The sequence below is a fragment of the Podarcis filfolensis genome, assembly GCF_964270895.1.
Source record: "Podarcis filfolensis genome assembly, chromosome: 14".
In the NCBI taxonomy this organism is placed as follows: Eukaryota; Metazoa; Chordata; class Lepidosauria; order Squamata; family Lacertidae; genus Podarcis; species Podarcis filfolensis.
Genome location: NC_139616.1, coordinates 51266265 through 51283083, shown reverse-complemented (window position 1 = coordinate 51283083; position 16819 = coordinate 51266265). Strand labels below are relative to the sequence as shown.

Genomic DNA, 16819 nt, shown 5'->3' with positions numbered 1-16819 from the left:
TTATTATTATTCTTCCTCCATCATCTGAGGCAGAAGACCAGGGGCTGGAAGTCGCAGGAGGCGGGCAGGATCCTGCATCCTGCTTGCAGGTTTCCCACAGGTGTCTGCAAACCCCTGACCATGAGCCTCAAATCCTATGCCAGCCGAGTTTCGCACATCTAAGCAACTCTGAATGGGAGAAGGGAAAACGTACTGGAAAATATTTTCAGAATTCATTCATTTTAGGCTTCGTAATGTATGTCCCCTAGCTGAATCTAGGAAAGGCCCTGCGTAGGTCAACCCAAAGGACCATCTATCTCGAACCTAGTTTCTCGAGTTGGGATGGGGTAGATTCAGTTCCTGTTTATAGCCAAATGCATCAAATCCACACATTCCCAAACAAGAACCAAGATACAGTTGCTCTTCGAGATTTCGAATTTTGCAATGCAAAATTGTGTGTCGGGGGGAATGCGCATGAAATATATCGGGGAAAGTAACATACCAAACCGCATTGTCTTACGGAAACCTGCTTGCAGAAATGTGGGCCTTCGTCAAAACTGCATGCAGAAATGTGTTTATTAGGTGCACAAGGTGCTGACGAATCTTCACGAGGATGTTAAAAAAACAATACCCACATGCTGCTTCAAAAATGTGGAGAACTGAATTTTAAGATTGGAAAAACCAGAAACTGGGAGCAGTGAAACTGGCCCTCTACTCACGAGCAGCCTTTGGCCGCATGCCAGAGGTGGGCGGGACCAGCGTCAGAAGCAGGTGGAGCAAGGGATGGAGGAAACTTCCCTTTCTTTAGCCGGCCCATGCAAAAATGCCAGAGGGTCATGCCATGCACAGAGCCCTTCATGCAGGCAAGAGGGGTCATAATATTATCAGAGTTCACATCCTGGGCAGGCCAGGGCGAAGGAGGGTCGTAACCACCTAAGAAAGGAGCCTGCTGGATCAGGCCAGTGGCTGGATCTCGTCCACATCCTGTTCTCACAGGGGCTGAAGGAGCCCACATGCAGGACTGCCGTCTCCTCCCCTCCTGCGCTTCCCAGACCCTGGCATTCAGAAGCCGGGCACAGCAAGGCCATCATCGTAGCTGGTAGCCACCAATAGCATTACCCTCCCAGCCTCTTTCATCCCTACATCTTGTGGCAGCCAGTTCCGTAGGTTAACTTTGTGCTGTGTGGAGATTTGGGCAGGGGATCCAGGTGCCCCTGTACAGTCAAAAGGAGCGTCTTTAAGGTGACCCCCGCCTACAACCTAGCCGGTGTGTGTGTGTGTGTGGTTTCCATTAAATTTAGCAGAAGTTGCTTCTGCCCCAGCATGCATAGGATACAGTACTTCTTGCACCGTCCTTATAATGTGGATGTGGGGGGGGGGACACACACTCACCCTGCTGTGGGTCCAGTGAGGCTCATGGCCTTCCTTGCAAAGTTTTGACCCAATGGCCTGATCTCTGAGTGGCCACCTGAGAGGTTTGCGGGTCAGTTTGATGGATTTTTACTGGGAAGTCAATCCTATTCTGTGTGTATGTGAATATGTGAGAAGCAGGGTGGTGTACAGGTCAGAGTGCCAAACTAGGGCCTGGGAGAGACCCGAGTTCAAATCCCCCGCTGGGTCCAGAAGCTGGCAGCAATGACAGGCATCACCTCTCAACCTAACCTACCTGGCCCCGTTGTTGTGGGGGGTCAAATGAAGCTTAGGACCTTGGAAAGGCCAGGGTTTAAATGCTGCTCAGCCATAAAACTCACCGGGTGACCTTCTTAGCTGCCTCTCCCGGCCTAGCCTACCTCACAGGGCTGTTGTGGGGATGGATTAGCAGGGGGAGATGAACCACGCCTGGTGGGATCTATTAAGGCAACAAATACAAAGACTCAGCCAGGCATCCCTCCACGCCACGCAGGCTTCGCTCCCAAAGGAGGCGCGCAGGGTCCCCGGTTCGGGTTCTGCAACCTGCCAGTGCCCAGCTGGGGTCCCCAATAACCCGCGCGTCCCTTTGGGGGGGTCCGCTTCTCGGGAGGCGGGAGCTGGGGAGGCCGGCAGACCCGGCACAGGGTGTGCACGCGCGTGGCTCGCTCTTTCCGAGGCCAGGGGCCTCTCCGCGCCGCCATCCCGCCTTTGCAAGACCGATTGCACCAAAGGGCGCGCTTGCAAAGGGAGGCTCGTCGGTGCAATGCTGCGGGGGAGCCCCTGCGCGAGGGAAGCAGGCGTGCAAGCGGCCCGGGCAGAAGCCGCGCATCTCTGCCCCCTCCCCGGCTTGCATTCCCCCCTCCCTCTCTCCTTTTCGCTTTGCAAGAGAGAGAGAGAGGGAGAAATTGCTGCAATGTGCACCGAGGAGCCTCGTGAGTGAGTGAGGGCGGCGCAGCCAATCCGAGGCGCCCGCTCCGAAAGTTGCCTTTTATGGCGAGAGCGCCGCCGCGCAGCCCGTATAAAACCCGGCGACGCGGCGCCGTCCGGGCAGCCGTTAAGCGCCCTCTCTGCCGTGCGGGTCTCTGTTGCGCGCTGGGTGCTCCGCCGCCGCCGCCAAGCTCCCTTTCTCGCCGCCCCCGCCGCTCCTTTTGAAAAAGCCATCTGCGCCCCCGTTCTCCAGCAAGCAGCCTTGCCACTAGCAAAAAGGTAAGCGCCTCTGGTTTATTTTATTTTGATTTTTTGCATTTGCAAAAAAAAAAAAAATGAAGTCTAAAGAAGCAAGGGGCCGGGGTGGGATCTTGGCATTTGCAAAGAGTAAGTGAACGTGCACGGGTTGAAACGCTTCGTGGTGGGCTTCGGGGGGCTTTGGCACCCGGTTGCGTAAAGTTGCGCGTTGTTTGTGGCTCTTGGGGGCTCGCCCAGGAAAGGCGCGCGCCGGGTTTGGGTTGCTTTTTTTCGGAAGGGAGCCCTTTTTTGGGGGGGTCTGGATTCTCTGAGATGGAGGCTCGCCCTGTAAAAGGGGAGCCGGGTTGCATCTCGAGGAGGGGGCGCGGCGTTGCAAAGGGCTTGGATTAATCGCATGTGCGTCAGCCTTCCGCGGAGAAGCCGCGAGACTCTCTTTGCGCGGAGTTCGGGATGGGTGGGGGTGGGGGTTGGAGGTTTCCTGGTAGGATCGCGCGCCCCCTTTCCCCAGCCCTTTGCGCCGGTGCCTTTGGACTCGGCGTTCCGGGCTGCGCGCCTAAGCCGTGGCGCGCCCGGGATTTGCAACTCCGGAGCAAAGCGGGGGGGGGGGTGCCGAGAAAAGGGAGGTCTTTTGCCCAGCTTTTGTTAACGAAGGAGAGAGAAGGATCTCCTCTCCCCGGAGCTAAAAAGAAGGCAGCGGGGTTTTTTTCCTGTTCGTGGGAACGCGTTGACGCGAGTCTCGCCTTGCGCCAGCCAACGGCCTGGCCCGGGGAGACCCGGTCAGAGCTTGGCGACTCTTCCTAGGCATTCCCGGGCCTGGTGGGCTCCGTTTCCGGGCTGGTGGTCGGTTTTCCGTGGGGCCTTTTTCTCCCCCGCCCCCCCAAAGGGGGATTTATTGCAAAGGGCAAAGATGGGGGGCTTGACTTGCATGGGTAAGATTGGCCATGCTGGCAGGCAGTTGGCTTTAAGGGAGGGGGGTTGTTGGAGTGCTGCTCCCCCACCCTTTCTCCTGAGCCGCCCCCCCAAGAGGGAGGTGGGGGCAGCACCCCAACGTGCCAGGGTGTGCCTCCAGAAGGAGGGGGGTTGTTTCCGGTGGTGGGAGCCGGCATGTCTATTGTATTGGTGGAGCACATGGGGGGGAGGGAGGTGCCTTTTGGGGAGGGGAAGCCGATCAATCATTCACGGAGGGGCTGCCCCACCCATGTGGGTGATGGGCACTCTTTTGTCTCCTTGGAGCAGCTCTAGATCATTCGGTGGGGGAAGGAGGAGCAGGAAGCCTTGTCTGTGTGTTATTTCTTTGGGGGGGGGACACTGGCTGCCCTAGAGGGCTCTCTCTCCCCCCCTTAATAAAGAACATTTACTTCTTTGCTCAAGTACCAAAAAGTCCCCTCTCTTCTTTCAGCGCTTTGGCCTTTTTCTTTTAAGCTTCCCGGCACCATGAGAACCTTCCATTGTGTTTTATCTTTATAATAAAAGGCTTCAGCGGCCAGCTGCTCTGGAGAGGGGTGGGGTCCTGCTACGGCCAAGTGGGGAAGTAGTACAGGGCACCCAGCTCCTGGATGGAAATTCCCCATTTTTTAAAGCACTGCTGAATTATTTTCAGCTTACTCCGAAACAAGCGGGGAGTTGAGGAGCTGCTGCTTTTTTGCTGGTGGGGAAGCAGAATTTGCTCTTGGAGTTAATGCCCGGGAGAGTCGCCCTTCCCTCCGAGCCCAGCAGCAGAAATAGCATCTTAATCTTCGGCCGGGGACAAAGGGCCCTGGTCATGCCAGCCTCCCCTTGCAGGAAGGCGAGGCAGACGGTGCCCCCCTTCTCTTAAAAATCACTGGGAGGAATATTCTTGTTCCTTCCTCGCTTTTAAGCCGCATCTTGGCTTGCGAGACTAGCAGGACGAACAGGTTGGCGAGCTGCTGTTCTGAGCTGGGTGCGGACGCGAGAGAGCCCTTGCGCTTTTTGAAAAATAACCTATAGGGTGTAACTTGCCCTAGTTTCAGGGCAAGACCGTTAAGGTCTTATCTTGCCTGAAAGGGGTGTTGAGATGAGCTGCCTGCTCCACTCCTGGGAGTGGCCCTCCGACATATGCTCCTCTCTGGAGAGGGTGGGGGGAAGGCGTGGCCTCCCTCCCCATCCAGCCCTCCGAAATCTGGCTGCACAGCTCGCCTTTCTCCCAACCATTGCCTTTTATGGTAATAATGTGAGACGGGGAGCAGAGGACTTCCTTTGTCCCAAATCTGCACAGAGGAGGCGGGGGCGGGGGCCCCCTGGCGGCGGCGGGTGGCAAGCGCCGCACGATGACAAAACAGGAAGCTGGGGAGGAAGTTGGGGTGGGCGGGGGCCTGCCTGCGCCATTAAATCCCCAGAAGGAGAAGTGGGTGGGGTGGTTGCGCTTAGCGGCAGGTGGCGCCGAGTGCGAAACCAGCACCCTGCGGAAGAGACGGTCCTCGGATCCAGCTGCCTCATTGCCAACCCTTGCTTTTTGTTTCCTCCTTTTAAAGATCGCCATGGATGATGATATCGCTGCCCTCGTGGTTGACAACGGTTCCGGAATGTGCAAAGCCGGTTTTGCCGGGGACGACGCCCCTCGCGCAGTGTTCCCCTCCATCGTTGGTCGCCCCAGACACCAGGTATGTCGCTTGCCAGGGCCTCCTAGGCTCAAAAGTGAGTTTAAATGCATTGCAGGTCTCTGACAAAGTATAGTTGGTAGGTCTCTAAATCGGATGCTGCTGCTGCTGCCAACTTGTGCCTGACACTGATAGTTTTAAGTGCCCTTTCACTATCAACACCAGGTCCACTTCGATCCAAGTCATCTGCTAATTTCTCTTCCCCCCCCCCCAGCCTTGCAGCTGGAGGTCCAAGGAGGGGTTGAACCCAGGGCCAAGTGTGTACAAAAGCAAACCAGGGCCCTTCCTCACAATGATCTCTGCCCCCTTTTGAAAAAGCTTGGAATAAATTAGTAGCCTCGGAATAAATTTCAGCATCGGACGGATCTCTAGATGGGCAAGCACTTTTAGCTAGGAGTTTTTCTCCTCTGTGCCAGCAAGTGAAATTTAAAAGTCCCTTCCTCGCTTGGGGCTTTCCAAAGCCTTTATACAGAAAAGAGGCAATGATGAAGGGGCTGCCCCAGGTGTGGAAATGGCACCCCACCCTGGCCTCCTTCACAGTCGAGTCTCCTTGAGCACCAGGAACTTTAAAGACTAGCCACGCCTGCTGCTTTTTGTGCCCGGTGCTGGGCTTCTGCTAAAGGCTGGCTCTGGTGCCTGCTTGTGTTCTGATGCCCCTTGTCTCTCCTGCCAGGGTGTGATGGTTGGCATGGGCCAGAAGGACAGCTATGTTGGTGACGAGGCACAGAGTAAAAGAGGCATCTTGACCCTGAAGTACCCCATTGAACACGGCATTGTCACCAACTGGGATGACATGGAGAAGATCTGGCACCACACCTTCTACAACGAGCTGAGAGTCGCCCCAGAAGAGCATCCTGTGTTGCTGACAGAAGCTCCCCTGAACCCCAAAGCCAACAGAGAAAAGATGACGCAGGTACGTGCCGGCAGAGCCCCGCTTCTGCACACCTTTCTTCCCCCTCCCCTGCCAACATGCAAGAAGGCTACCTGTCAACATTCCCATTTTCTTTTTGCTCATCTTTCTCCTCTTTTGCCCATCTCTGCAGGGGTTTCCTTTCCGGGTCTGAATTTCTCTTGCTGGATCTTGAAAGGTTTTTATCTCTCTGAATTGGCTTTTCTTTTCTCCTCCCGACTTGCTTGCACCACTTAAAAGCTGCTGCTCTTTTCCACTAACCCTTTTGACTTTGTTTTTGAGTGACTTCTGTAACATTTCCTGTGTTGTGAAATCGGGGCGGCACGAGCAGAGTTTGCCACTATGCAAGCTGGTTGCATCAATTGTGTGGGGGCCCATGGCTGCCTAAGCGTGGGCTGACCATCTGGGTGGTACAGGCTGTGACCTGTTGAGCATGAGTTTTGGGTGCCCCTGGGGCTTCCAGGTTCTTGACGGTCTCCCCTGTGCTCTTCCAGATCATGTTCGAGACTTTCAACACCCCAGCCATGTACGTAGCCATCCAGGCCGTGCTGTCCCTGTACGCCTCCGGCCGCACGACAGGCATCGTGATGGACTCTGGCGACGGCGTCACCCACACTGTGCCCATCTACGAAGGCTACGCCCTGCCCCACGCCATCCTCCGTCTGGACCTGGCGGGCCGCGACTTGACCGACTACCTCATGAAGATCTTGACCGAGAGAGGCTACAGCTTCACCACCACGGCCGAGAGGGAAATCGTGCGCGACATCAAAGAGAAGCTCTGCTACGTTGCGCTGGACTTCGAGCAGGAGATGGCGACCGCGGCATCCAGTTCCTCCCTGGAGAAGAGCTATGAGCTTCCTGACGGCCAAGTGATCACCATCGGCAACGAGAGGTTCAGATGCCCAGAAGCCCTCTTCCAGCCCTCTTTCCTGGGTAATATTTTTTTGCAAAGCTGTTCCCTCAAAACATAGCCTTGGCAGAAATTGGGGTGGAGAACTCCCAAGAGTGGCAGCTGTAGTCTAGCAGAATGGGGAGGCTGTGGGTAAAATCAAGGTTTTGGTTGTGTGGTGGGGGAACTTTGTCCTGGGTCCGAGGCATTAAAAGCTTTTTTTTTTACCTTCCGGCAGGTATGGAATCCTGCGGCATCCACGAAACTACCTTCAACTCCATCATGAAGTGCGACGTGGACATCCGTAAAGACCTGTATGCCAACACCGTCCTGTCTGGCGGCACCACCATGTACCCAGGCATCGCTGACAGAATGCAGAAGGAGATCACAGCCCTGGCCCCCAGCACAATGAAAATCAAGGTGAGCTTTCTGTTTCCAGCTGACACTCTCTTCAGCCAGTGGAGCCACAGGAGACTTGGCGTTGCTTTTAAGCAGGTCCTTCTGTAGCTAACTCTGCCACCTGAAGGACTCTGGTTTAAAAGTGTCCTTTGCAGCCTCTGAAAGGTTGCATTTGGCCCATCTCCTTGTCGTGAAGCTGTGTGCATAAATCACATCCTTGGGATTTGGGGCCTGCGAAGGAATCCTACCAACTCTACAAAGAGCTGCCATGATCTCTGGCAGGGGTTGGGAAGAATGGCCAGGGGTTGGGAGTTTTAGTTCAGCAACTGCTTGTTTTATACCAGGGTATAGTCATTGTTAGATTTTGTGAATGGTCAACACCTGAGCACTCAGGTGAGCTTCTGTAGCCTTTTTCATGGCTTGAAACCTTTTCACCCCCTGCCTGTGGAGTCTTAACAAGTTCTGCAACGCTTTCTCCCAACAGATCATTGCTCCACCAGAGCGCAAATACTCTGTCTGGATTGGTGGCTCCATCCTTGCCTCCCTGTCGACCTTCCAGCAGATGTGGATCAGCAAGCAGGAGTACGACGAATCTGGGCCCTCCATCGTCCACCGCAAATGCTTCTAAAACAGGACTTAGTTACCATGATAACAATTACCCCCCCCCCCTTTTTGACAAAAAACCCCATTACTGCGCGTTTAAAAAAAGTGAGAGTTGAGATTGGCATGGCTTTCTTTGTTTTGGCGCTTGACTCAGGATATAAAACTGGAATGATGAAAAGTTGACGGCAACAGTCTTTTAGAAAAATAATAATTGTGTTGGAGCGAACATCCCCCCCAAAGTTCTGCAATGCATCTGAGGACTTTGATTGTACATTTGTGTTCTTCCTCTTCCTTCCTTTTTTTTAAATAGTCATTCCAAATATTGTACCATGCATTGAGAGGAAGTTAATCCGGCCTCTGCGGAGGCAGCAGCCCAGCTTTTGAAGGAGCAGGAGTACTTTCTGGTCTTGCAGGAAAGTATTGCTTGTACTTAGAAACCTCCCCCCTCCCAAATGTAATCCAACAAGTGTCTTTTCTGTATCTTGCGCCTTAAAACGAAAAAAACACTTGGTCCTCTTCCAATTTTTGTTTACTTTTGGCCATGCAAAAAAACCAATAATGAAATAGAAACGGGCTGTGTAGGTTTATCTTCTTCCCAATCTCTAGATGTGAAGGTTTACAGTGTACCCCCCTTCCCCCTCCCAGAGCTGGGGGAGCCCTTACCCAAATTTGGTGCCAGTATGTATACGGGGATACGGTGGGGCTGAAAACTGTACACTGACTTTAAAATAAACAGTTCCAATAAAGATGCACATGATAGACTTCTGCCTCTTCGTGTCAAGTCTCTGGTCCACGCAGCCTGGGTTTGGTTGGGGCAGAGAAAAGAGGGGCATAGAAACAGAACGGCAGAGGTGGAAGGAACCCCAAGAGAATGTGGGGAGGGTGGGGGGAGTTTGTCCCCAGGGCCGGTTCTGATACCGGCAAGATCAATTGCCAATCTGGGAAGTGTTGCCAAACCAAGCTGCTAGTCTGGTTTGAGTAATGCATGGTCCAAGTCGGCCACAGGCTTCCATACATGAACTTCCTTCCCTTACAAGAGACTTGCCAAGATGAAAAGTGGTCTGACTACAACTTGGAACAAGCATGAAACTAGTCCAAGAATGGGAAACCTGGAGCCATCCCAGTTCCTATCAGCCATAGCCTGTGGTTGGGGATGAGCGGCCTGGCACCATTTGGAAAGACCTGGCCTTGTGGCTCAAAAGCGCTCCTGGGGTGCAAGTTCTGCCTGCTCACAGGCCTGGCCTTTGAACCACTGCTGCGGAAACAACTCATGAAGCCTAAGGGCTGAGCAGAGTTGGAGGCAGTCTGCTTACCCTAAGCTTCAAGCAAAAAGCCTCTTGACGTAGTTTCATTCCTGCAGGCACACTATGTGCAGGGGCAGGATTAACTGGACAATGCCTGCCCTTTTCCCTTTTGACTTCATTTTCTGTATGGGCTTGAGGGCAGGTATATAAAGTATATGAACATGGTTCCACTTCAGGGTGAGTTCTGCCTTTTGATCTACTAAGATCTGCTGTTTCTAGGTGCATGCATTCAAGGACAATTGGGCTGGCAATTCAAAGCAGCCAGAAGCCTTGGGAGCAGGACCCAGGCGCTTTGCTCTGGTTTGTGCTGAAATGGTCCTCTTGGTACTGGAGGTTCCACTGAGCTGAGGGGCTGGGATGATGCACAGGATGGTAGAAACCAAAGAAAAGTAGCTTCAGTTTGGCACCTATTTAGAAGCATTTCTATATAAAAAGCCATTCAGCTCTCAGATGGCAGCCTGCAACCCCTGATACTGTACTGAGTTAGAACTGGTGAAAATAAGTCTAGAAGTGACCCAAGCTCTTAATATTATTTTATGCAGAGCCTTTTTAGTTGCAAACACAAGCAAGTATGTATTAATCCCCTAGCACAGAGATTTCTCTTCTGAGACTTTTGGATTCCATCTGCTTGCCCAAGTTGGCCTTGCAACACGAACTGGGGTCTGCAACCCTATCCAGTGTGGTCAAAAGGAGCATTTGCTGGTTCCTTCAGATGTTGGTCGTATGTGTGACCACTTAAAGGTAAAGGGACCCCTGATGACTTGGGTTGCGGCGCTCATCTCTCCTTATTGGCCAAGGGAGCTTCCGGGTCATGTAGCCAGCATGACAAAGCTGCTTCTGGCAAACCAGAGCAGCGCACGGAAATGCCATTTACCTTCCTGCCGGAGCGATACCTGTTTATCTACTTGCACTTTAACGTGCTTTCGAACTGCTAGGTTGGCAGGAGCAGGGACCGCGCAACGAGAGCTCACCTCGTCGAACCGCCGACCTTCTGATCGGCAAGCCCTAGGCTCTGCGGTTTGACCCCACAGCTCCACCCGTGTTCCTTAGTCTTTCCCTTAAAGATAGGCCCTCCTTGAGTGACGTCAACTGCCAATGGTCATTTTGAGATGCAGCTGAGCAACCTTAGGGAAGCTTGGCAAACAGTGCTAGCCTGGCAATACGGGCCTCTCTGCAGTGCCTGGAATCCAGGGTGCACTGCTTCTAACAGGAGTTGAAGAAATTAGTTAATGGACAGCCATTGATCCGATTCCTTTCTAGCTGTCTTGAAGGAGGCTTTCCCACTTTACGTGTACCTTTTGCTGGAATCCTGTTCCTCCTTCCTTAGAGACGGGCTGTTTTCAGTCAAGGTGTTTTGACTAGCAGGTGCTATTTAAAAGGGATCCAGTGGATTCATGGAGGAGAGGAGGTCTGTTGATGGTTACTAGTGAGGATGGCGCTCTAGAGATCTCCAGGATCAGAAGCAGTGGATCTCTGGGCAAGGTCCCTGATACAGTAATGGGTTTTGCAGACAGGCTCCTGTGAGCGATGGGGTGCTGGAAGAGGAGATGGACCTTTGTTCTAGCAGGGCTGATCTTGTGTTCCTGAAAACTTCCAGTAGCGTTTACCTGAATGAATTGAACCGAGGAAATGGGGGGGGGGTGTCTTTCTCACTAGCAGTTCTGCGAAAAGGATTTACAGTGCAGATGGTTGTTTAAAGCGAGCGGAGTGTTTCTCCCTTAATAATAATGTAACGCTAGAACTGATGGGCACCCAAAGAAGATGAATATTAGAAGGTTCAGGGCAGAGAAAAGAAAGTCATTTTTTACCTAGAGCAGAGTTAAAACTTTGGAACTCCCTCCCTCAGGAGACAGGGATGGCCACCAACTTAGAATCAGAGAATCGTAGTGCTGGAAGCAACTCTTAGGGTCGTCTAGTTCAACCCTGCAATGCAGGAATTTCAACCAAAGCATTCATGACAGATGACCCTCCAGCATCTGCTTAAAAACCTCCAAAGAAGGAGAGGCCACAATCTCCTGGGGGAGTCTTCCTGATGTTTAGTCAGAATCTCCTTTCTTGTAACTTGAAGCCATGGGTTCAGGTCCCACCCTCCAGAGCAGGAGAAGCCAAGCTTGCTCCCTCTTCCATGTGGCTTCCATGTGAAGACGGCTATTGCAGCTCCCCCGAGTCTGCTTTTCTCCAGACTAAACACGCCCAACTGTTCCTCCTAAGGCTTGGCTTCCAGACCCTTGATCAACCTGGATGGCTTTAAGAGAGGTTTAGACAAAATCATGGAGGAGAGGGCTATGATGCCTATGTCCTGTGTCCACCGTCAAAGGCCGATATGCCTCTGAATACAGACAGCTCAGTTGAATAGCGCATGGTGCCGCCAACTCCAAAGTTGCGGGTTCGATTCCTATATGGGAGAGCTGCTTATTCCTGCATTGACTAGATGATCCTGAGGGTCCCTTCAAACTCTAAGATCCTATGACCATATAAGCCTAGGGGAGGGATGCATTTGGCCGCCACACTACAGTTCCCATCCCTCTGGGAGAGGCATTAAGCGCAGCCCTAGCCATGTCTGCTCAGAAGTCAACCCTGCTGAATTCTGAGCGGAGTTGGGATTTCAGCCTCTCCTGTCCTTAATAATAAATATTTGCTGCAAGGAATTTAAGAGCCCTGCTGGAATGGGTGAAACCAGAGTCCACAAGCACAACTGCACTCTTGCTGCTGCCCCACAGCAGCTGGCATTTGGAGGCCCACGGTCTCTCATCCGGAGGTAGCAAACAGAGCCATCGTGACTTGCAGCCTTCCCAAAGAGTCTGCCTAGTCCTCCTTTTAAAGCCATTTATGTGGTAACATTTGCCAGTCCCTGTCTCTCAGGTAGTCCGGCACAGGCTCTCTCTTTCCTTGGAGGTTTTTAAGCAGAGGACGGGTGACCATCTGCCAGGGCATTCCTAGAATAGTAGAGGTGGAAGGGCTCTCGAGGGTCATCTAGTCCAGCCCGCTGCAATGCAGCGATCTCAGCTAAAGTATCCAGGACAGATGGACCTCCAAGCGCTGCTTAAAAACTTTCCAGGAAGAAGAGGGAGTCCATTCCGCTGTCAATCAGCTGCAATTCTTGAGCTGCAATTCCCGCATTGCAGAGGGTTGGGCTAGATGACCCCGCGGGGTCCCTCCCAACTCTACTGTTAGGAAGCTGCTTTGTACCAAGTCAGGCCTACCTCACAGGGTTGTTGTGAGGACAAACAGGGGGAGAGGGAGAGCTATGGACGCCGCCTCGGGAGGAAGGTGGGACAAGCATGCCCTCAGTCACTATGCAAATAAAAGCAGGCATGTTTTGGATAGCAGCCTAAAAGCAGGAAATCTGAGAGCCGGCTCTTTTTGTCCTGCCAATGCCACTCCCAAGATGGCGTCCGGGACACGATGGTACACACACGGAAAGACAGGGAGGCAGAGAGAGAGAAATAGACGGAGACATAACGAGGAACACAGGGGCAGAAACTCTATTCCTGCGCCAGCGCCGGACGGAGGCGGAGAAGCTGGAGAAGAGACGGCTCGGGGGGGGGGGCGGCGGACCTTCTCAAGATGGCGCCTCCGCTTTCTTCCGCCTCTCCCCAAATGGCGCCTCTGAGGCGGCCGGGGAGCGGAAGTGAGGTCAGGAGCGCGCCGGAAGCTGCTCCGTCCTCGTCTCCGCCGGCTGGGAGGCTGCGCGTGAGGAAGGGCCGGCGGCCGGGGCCGAGGCGGAGGCGCTTTCGGAGGCCGAGGCCCGCCGACCATGGCCTCCCCGGGAGAGGTAACCCCGCGGAACGAGGCGCGGCAGCATCAGCCAGGCCTGGGTGTCCATGGCAACCCCGGCTCCCCCGCCCCTCGCGTGTCCATGGCAACCGCTCCCAGCAGCTCCTCCCGGGGGCGAACGTCTGAAGCGGCCCGGTCGCGTGTCAGGGGGGGGGGAAGCGGCCCAGTCAGTGCCGCCTGCTGCTTGGCAGGGAGGGAACGGGAGGGTTCGGCTCCTCGACGCTTGCCAACCGCCCCCCCCCAAGTCGGAGAGGCTGCATTTGTTCATGTATTTCATCTGTTTCATAAAAATCCAGAAAACATCGCAGGTTCCCAAAGGGGAAGCTTCTATATCCGGGTGATTGACCTTTATTCGCACGTTTGCAGCTCTCCCTGGCGTCCGATGTGGTGCCAGGCAGGGCTGACCCCCCCCCCCCGAGGTACCTGCTCTTCACTGCTGGCTTTCCCCTGCCTTGCTGCCTTTCGGGTCTGATTTGTATCACTTCTTAGCATTTCCATGAATGAAAGTGAGAGCAGGTAGGACAGAGGTTTCAGCCTCTTGAATCTCAAAGCGCAGGGCAGCAGCACTTGGTTGCAGTGTTCATACCCCCCCCCACCTGCAAGACAATTGCATGGGCCTTAACCTGGTGTCGAAAGTTGGGGGCAGCTGGGCCTGAGCACCTCTGTTTCGCTCTGACAAGCAGCTACTTTCCAGCACGAGTGGGTGGCCCTCCAGATGTTATTGGGACTCCCATCAGCCCCAGCTGCGCATGGGAGGGGTGGGAGAGTTGCAATTCAGCAACATCTTGGGGGGTGTCCCCCACAAATGTTCCCCTACCCCTGTTCCAAGGCTGAGGCTTCTGCATCTCTGCTTCCTGAGGCAATTCTAATGGTCATTCAAAATGGGACCTCTTCTATGCAGAGCAGCTGCACCATCTGAGCTGTGCCCCCCCCCCCAGTCTCTCCCAGCATTGTAACTTGAGATCTTGGAACTAGAGGTGAAGCCTGCACACCCATCCATCACCCCCTGCTGAAATGCCAGTAGATTTCCCCCCATTGCGGTAGTTGACCAATTCCCACCTCTCCTCCCCCCACCGCTTATATTTCATTCTACTTTCTCTTCATCCACAGCTGTGGTCCTGCCCCAACTTCCCCCCTCACCACTCTTCTTCACCCCTCTACTTCAATTTCTAGCCTTTCCCCCTCTTCCCCAGCCTCTGGTCTCCATCCATTTCCTTCCTATGGGGCCTTTCCCTCTATCCACAGTCACCCTCCACACAGCAGACCCTCACCACTTTTGGTTCATAGCCCACCATTCTCTCACAGACCAGTTTTTAAGTGCCTTGAGTCAGGTGTGGTTTTGCACCCGGGAGGAACTGGAGGACACAATCCCCAAGGGCCCTAATTCAGGCCTGGTTCAAGCATGCCTGTGTGTCATTTGGCATCTCGAGGCCTGCTGGCTCACAGTGGGCCTGTGATCTTCACTCCCTTGGGAACTGTTGTATTCCATTCACATGTACAAGATGTTAACTTGACGACCTGTCATTCATATTTATCCACTCAACCGTAAGTCACCAAATATTGCAGCAGAGAAAACTTAAAAGATAACGTTCACACATTGTAGTCATCAGGTGATAAACATGCATGTGTGAACAAGTTTCCAGCATTTCCAAGTTGCTTCCTGTATTGCTCTTTTCTCGATTTTGTTCTTTACTCTCCTGCTCTCTCCAAAATCCCATCTTTTCTTTGTTAACTGGCTTGCAGGTTTCTTCACCGGAAAACCCGTCATTCCATATGCTCTCCTTCAGACACATTCTCTTCCCCAGCAGTCCCCAAAGGAGTCTCATTTCTGTGTCCTGAGCTCTTTTGCTTTCTCTCTGTCTCTCTCTCTTCAGGAAGTGACAAGCGACGAGAGTGGAGAGGAGAGCAATGCTATGAACTTAATGGAGTTCTCGGATGAGATCCTTTTGCACATCCTGAGGTACACCCCAGTTTCAGACCTTGTCCTGAATGTCCGAAGAGTCTGCCGGAAGCTTTCTGTTCTTAGTCTCGACAAAAGCCTTACCCACGCTGTGACGCTGCATAAAGACTATCAGGTGAGGAAGAGCCTTGAGGGAATCACGGGATGTGGATGGAGCTGGGAGGGGTACTTGTTCTCAGGGATACTGGGTTTCAGTTAAGGGATTCAGTCCCTAGTGTACATCAGGGTGGAGAAGGAGATTAGTATTTTAAGTGAAAAGGCACCCTGGAGAAGGTGCTTCCTGGGTTTAGTGTTTAGAAAATGCTTTCACTTGTCTTTATTCTGGCCTCAAACAGGGTAGGAGATTTGCTATATGGTTCTCTCTAGCAGAGAGAGTGAGAGGACAGGCTCAGTCTGACACTTTTCAGGGCTGTCCTTAATTTCATGATCAGTCTCTCTTCCAACCTTTCTTTCCCTCTGGCTGTTTCTTCAGTCTGAAGGTTAGTCTAGCTCTCTGAACACTCTGCAGGGTGATCTGGCCTTCCATGCTGAAAACACTGGAAGCTCTCCCTGCCCCAGCTGCTTTCAAAGAGAGCTCTGTAAAGAAAGAGATCTCTGGAGAGTCCTGTCCCTTCACATCGAAAGTGGTGCTGGCTCCTTTTACGGATCGCTAACGTGTGTTTTTGTTTCTGCCTGTTGCGCACAGGTGGACAAGGACAAGGTGAAGCAGCTCATGCGGGAGATTGGCAAGGAGATTCAGGAGCTGAACATGAGCGGCTGCTATTGGCTGCCCGGCTCCACCATCGACCAGGTGACCCGCTGCAGGAACCTGGTGAAGCTGAACTTGTCCGGCTGCAACCTCACCTCCCTCCGCCTCTCCAAGATGCTGTCTGCCCTGCAGCACCTGCGCTCCCTGGCCATCGATGTGAATCCGGGCTTTGACGCCTCCCACTTGAGCAGCGAGTGCAAAGCCACGCTGAGTCGCGTGCTGGAGCTCAAGCAGACCCTGTACACGCCCTCCTACGGGGTGGTTCCTTGCTGCACCAGCCTCGAGAAGCTGCTCCTGTACTTTGAGATCCTGGATCGGTCGCGGGAGGGCTTGATTATCTCTGGCCAGCTCATGGTTGGCGAGAGCAACGTGCCTCACTACCAGAACCTTCGGGTCTTCTACGCTAGGCTGGCGCCCGGGCCGGTCAACCAGGAGGTGGTGAGGCTGTACTTGGCGGTGCTGAGCGACCGCACACCCGAGAAACTCCATGCCTTCCTCATTTCTGCCCCCGGCGGCTTCCCCCAGAGCTGCGCTGTGAAAAACCTCTTGGACTCCATGGCCCGGAACGTGACGCTGGATGCCTTGCAGCTGCCCGGGTCTTGGATGAATGGCTCAGCCTCCTCCAGCACTTGAAGTTCAGCAACCCTGTCTACTTCAGCTTCAGCTGCTGCAGAAAGGGAAGGCTTTCTAGCAGGGTCCAAAACACGGAGGGCTGGGGTCTGGAATTCCCCTGCTCCAAGCAGTTCCGCGGATACGTCTGCACCCCGATCCGGACTTTCTTCCCAAAACTCGGGGAGGTGGCGTTGGTCGCCGGCTGCACGGATGGCTTGTCGGCGGGCACAGGGCTCACGTCGGCGATGGAGCAGACGGGCAAGGCCAGCGAGAGGAGGCACTTCAGGTGAGCAAGGAGCTGGCACAGGTGCCTGCCCAAGTCTTCGGAGCTGTGGTGGTGGGCGCACGACAAGTTCAGGTGCCTCAGGTGGCAGCAGGAGGCGACGAGGGTCTCAGCGATGCTGCTGTCAATTTCGTCTTCCGCT

At 53.7% G+C, this 16819-nt stretch overlaps 2 protein-coding genes across 2 annotated transcripts in view; both read left to right on the top strand.

The window, feature by feature from the left end:
• The first annotated feature begins 1821 nt into the window (after positions 1-1821).
• Positions 1822-8754, top strand: ACTB (actin beta). The gene is made up of 6 exons (XM_083585823.1): positions 1822-2595; positions 5067-5195; positions 5866-6105; positions 6597-7035; positions 7230-7411; positions 7875-8754. The coding sequence occupies exons 2-6, from the start codon at positions 5073-5075 to the stop codon at positions 8016-8018; spliced, it is 1128 nt and encodes a 375-aa protein (XP_083441949.1). The 5' UTR covers positions 1822-2595; positions 5067-5072; the 3' UTR covers positions 8019-8754.
• A 4191-nt stretch (positions 8755-12945) lies between these two features.
• The window catches only part of LOC310748714 (F-box/LRR-repeat protein 18-like), a gene marked incomplete at its 3' end in the record, with an annotated part of 5483 nt that continues 1609 nt past the window's right edge, over positions 12946-16819 (top strand). Inside the window, 4 exon segments of the mRNA XM_083584556.1 lie at positions 12946-13072; positions 14949-15149; positions 15720-16392; positions 16395-16680. Coding sequence (XP_083440682.1) covers positions 13055-13072; positions 14949-15149; positions 15720-16392; positions 16395-16680 — 1178 coding nt within the window. The 5' untranslated portion in view covers positions 12946-13054.